This window comes from Zingiber officinale, chromosome 9B (assembly GCF_018446385.1).
Source record: "Zingiber officinale cultivar Zhangliang chromosome 9B, Zo_v1.1, whole genome shotgun sequence".
In the NCBI taxonomy this organism is placed as follows: domain Eukaryota; kingdom Viridiplantae; phylum Streptophyta; class Magnoliopsida; order Zingiberales; family Zingiberaceae; genus Zingiber; species Zingiber officinale.
The window spans coordinates 38,391,020-38,394,323 of NC_056003.1; the positions used below are offsets into that span (position 1 = coordinate 38,391,020).

A 3,304-nucleotide genomic window follows, 5' to 3' on the forward strand; every position below is an offset into this window, starting at 1 on the left:
ATTGAAGCCATTATTCACGCTGATTTTAAAGGTTGACTCTTCCCTAATTTTGACCATCTTATCATCCAATCCTCTTAACTTTAATCTAACTTAGAGGCCCTCACTTAATCAATCGTCATATTAGAAGTAAATTGAAAAGTTTTAGTTGGCCAATCGACAAAAATTTTAATTGGCCAGCGCACGGTACACAACATATATATGAAATTATTGCCCATGTTATTTGAAGAAAATTAAAAGTTATGTTTCGGATACCAAGAATGCACTAGTTATAAGATGTGAATCTAATATCTCCACATGAGATTTTTTTTTTTTAGATTCAATAATTTATTAGGGTTTTAGAACAGGATTGTCTGTCAATAATAGAATAGAGATGAAATCTCAATATCTAATTCTAATCAGAAACAGAACAACGACCCCACAAGGAGACAAAGATGTCGGCGGTGCCTTTCAAGCACGGACTGCTCCACCGCCCTCGCCGGCCGCCGCCAGCAAACACGTCTGCAGTTCACCATTCTCCGTTCGCCTGTCAAATTCTGTGTGACTAAAAGGGAAAGAATAGATTGTATTGAAGAAACAAATACATTATCTATGTATCTATCTATCTTCTGTTATGTATCGAAAGTAAAGAATTCTCTTCTACAGGGGAAAATAGGGGGAGAAAGTTAGGCTTGCTGCTCCAAGTCGTTGGAGGAGATGAAGGTGCCGTGGAAGCCGTAGGGCACGCGGGAAGGCAGCCTGACGGTGGCCTCGAGGTTCAGATTGCCGGCGTTGACGATCATCAGCTTGGACTCCTTCGTTCTCTCGTCGTGCACGAAGCAGAGCACGTGGCCGTCGTCCTCACCGCCGGCAGCTGCGTCCTCGCTCGGCACGAAGCACGGCTCGCCGCCATACTGGCCGTCGCCGAAGATGAAGTTCTTGGCGTCGCCGGTGAGGAGGTCGACCTTGGCGAAGCCGGAGACTCTCGGCCACGGCTCGGCGATGGCGAGGTAGGCGTAGCGGGTTTTCCGGCCGAGGAGGTTCCGGTTCACCATTCCGGCTTCGAGGTTTAGCGGCTCGGTCGGGTTGAGGATTGGCCGGCGTGTCGAGCTGCCGGTTCGGAGGTCGAGCCGGATCTCGGAGAGGACGCTTTTGAGGCTCTCGTCGGAGTCGTTGAAGACGGCGTCCGGCGGCGTCATGCAGGAGCCGATGACGACGACTTCGCCGGTAGCCGTCTCCTCCCACGCGTTCCACAGGTGGAAGCAGAAGCAATTCGGGACGTCGACCCACCGGATCTCCGAAGCGTCGGCGGCGTACTTGGGGAGGACGCCGAATCGGGAGGTCTTGGTCCGGTCGTAGACCACCGGCGAGCCACCGCGGACCATCTCTTCCAGCTTGAACACCACCTGCTGATCCGGGATGACCACGTGGCGCTCGGTGATGGCGAAGTCGTGCATCATGGTGGGTTGCTGGAGGGGGATCTCCAAGTCGGCGGACTTCCGGCCGTCGGGGGAGACGTAGAAGTACTTCAAGTAAGGCTTCCGAATGACGTCGTAGCTGAGGGCGAAGAGCTCGCCGGAGGCCGGGTCGACCTTGGGATGCACGATCATGGAGGTTTCGAGCTCGCCGTCGAAGTCATACCGTCCGACCGTCTCGAGGTCGCCGTCGGTGGTGACGCGCACGTGGTACGGCAAATCGTCCTCGGACATAGCGAGGAGGCGGCGGTTGAAGTAGACAAGGCCGGCGTTGGCGACGCCCATGCCGCGGCTTCCGTCCACCAGGCCGAAGCGGGTGCGAGCGTAGAAGAGCAGCAACCTCGCGATCCCGGAGTGGCCGTGGAGCTCACCGACGGCCTTGGGGAACACTGGACGCCCCACCAACCGCTCCTGCCGGAGCCGCTCTGTCTCCGTGAACCGGCACGCGTAGCCGGCGCGGCCGCCGTGGAGGTGCACCGCGTGGACCATTCCATCCCCGTCAAAGAAATGATGCCCGGCGACTGGCTCAAACAGGGGATTCGCACCGTTGCGGACGTACACCCCATCAAGTGACGCCGGTATCTGTCCTTCCACGGGGAGGTCATGGCAGGGGGCGCGCTCGTCGACGGGCGCGAAGTTCCCAGCGATCTGGAAGGCGGGGTCCGCCGTCTTCGGCAGCGGCCGATGGCGTTCGAGCAGGTTCGACACGAAGACCTCTTCAACGGCATCTAGCGCGGCGGCCGCGAACTTCTGTAGAATGTTCCAATTAGGCCCCGCCGGCTTGGCAGCCGGCTCCTTCCGGTAAGGAATCTTCCAATGCGCCGGCGAGGAGAAGTTGACGCGGGAATCAGAAGAAGCAGAGCACCGACTTCTCCTCCACCTCGCCATCGTCAATGCCTGCTTCCTCCCCGCCTTCACGCCCAACTGCGGACTACAGTGCGGTTTGGAGATCGAATTAACCGCAGCAGAAGCCATCGATCCGGTGGAAAAACTTTGAACCGCTGCTAAATCGCTAAAATCGTTAAGCAGTTGTTGAGGACGCCGTTGATCGAGGACAGCACGGTATTTATAGGCGAGGGAACGACCAAAATCTCCGCCGCCTCCTCAAGGCCGCCACGTGGCGAACCAAACAACAGGAGAGCCATAAAAAATCATTTCATGATTATATGCGACGCGTGGTGGAAGATTATTTGTCAGCTGATCAGGCTAGCGGGGGAAAGGGGAGGTTTTACTGGGAAGGTGACACGCCGCCCACGATGAGTGCTCGCTGTCGTGGGAGGAATTCGTTGGATTGCTCGATGAAATATTCGTTAGATTCAGCGTCTTATCGAGGGCGTCGTCGGTGACGGGGCAGAGTAGCATGGGCGTTCGTAGACGTCAAAAAGGTGAGCTCATTTGGCGGTCAAACAGAAAGCGGGAGTTCAATTTGAAATAGTTTTGTATTCTTCATTATTTTCCGTTGAAAAAAACATGAGAATCCTACTTGCACGTGTGATAAATCGTTTAAAATATATATAAGTCGTTGACGACAATTAGACTTGACTTGAGATGAATTTCAAATTGTCCCAGGTGGATACCTAACATACGTAATGATCGTCATCAGGAATTCATTGTCAGACACTGACGACATGTATTTATTTTATTATGCACTTAATATTTATATATCTGTATTTATATGTTTTCATATTCGTCGGATCGGTACTGAGAGCCTCTTAAAATAGTAGATGTATTTCAAATAGGCCGATGACAGGTCACAACTAATACATGTTCCTGATTGATTTATTTATTTATTAAATAAATCTGAAATATAATTTATATATATTTAAAATTCTAGTTTTTTATTGTTCTCTCTT

General features: G+C 52.3%; 1 protein-coding gene across 1 annotated transcript; it reads right to left on the reverse strand.

Annotated features, from left to right (window-relative positions):
- Positions 1-661: 661 nt before the first annotated feature.
- Positions 662-2,461, reverse strand: LOC122024967 (9-cis-epoxycarotenoid dioxygenase, chloroplastic-like). The gene has a single exon (XM_042583708.1). The coding sequence runs from the start codon at positions 2,424-2,426 to the stop codon at positions 663-665; it is 1,764 nt and encodes a 587-aa protein (XP_042439642.1). The 5' UTR covers positions 2,427-2,461; the 3' UTR covers position 662.
- Positions 2,462-3,304: the final 843 nt, after the last annotated feature.

What these genes read in the sequence shown, in the direction of transcription:
- LOC122024967 (XM_042583708.1), bottom strand. Translation starts at nt 2,426, where the DNA reads ATGGCTTCTGCTGCGGTTAATTCGATCTCCAAACCGCACTGTAGTCCG.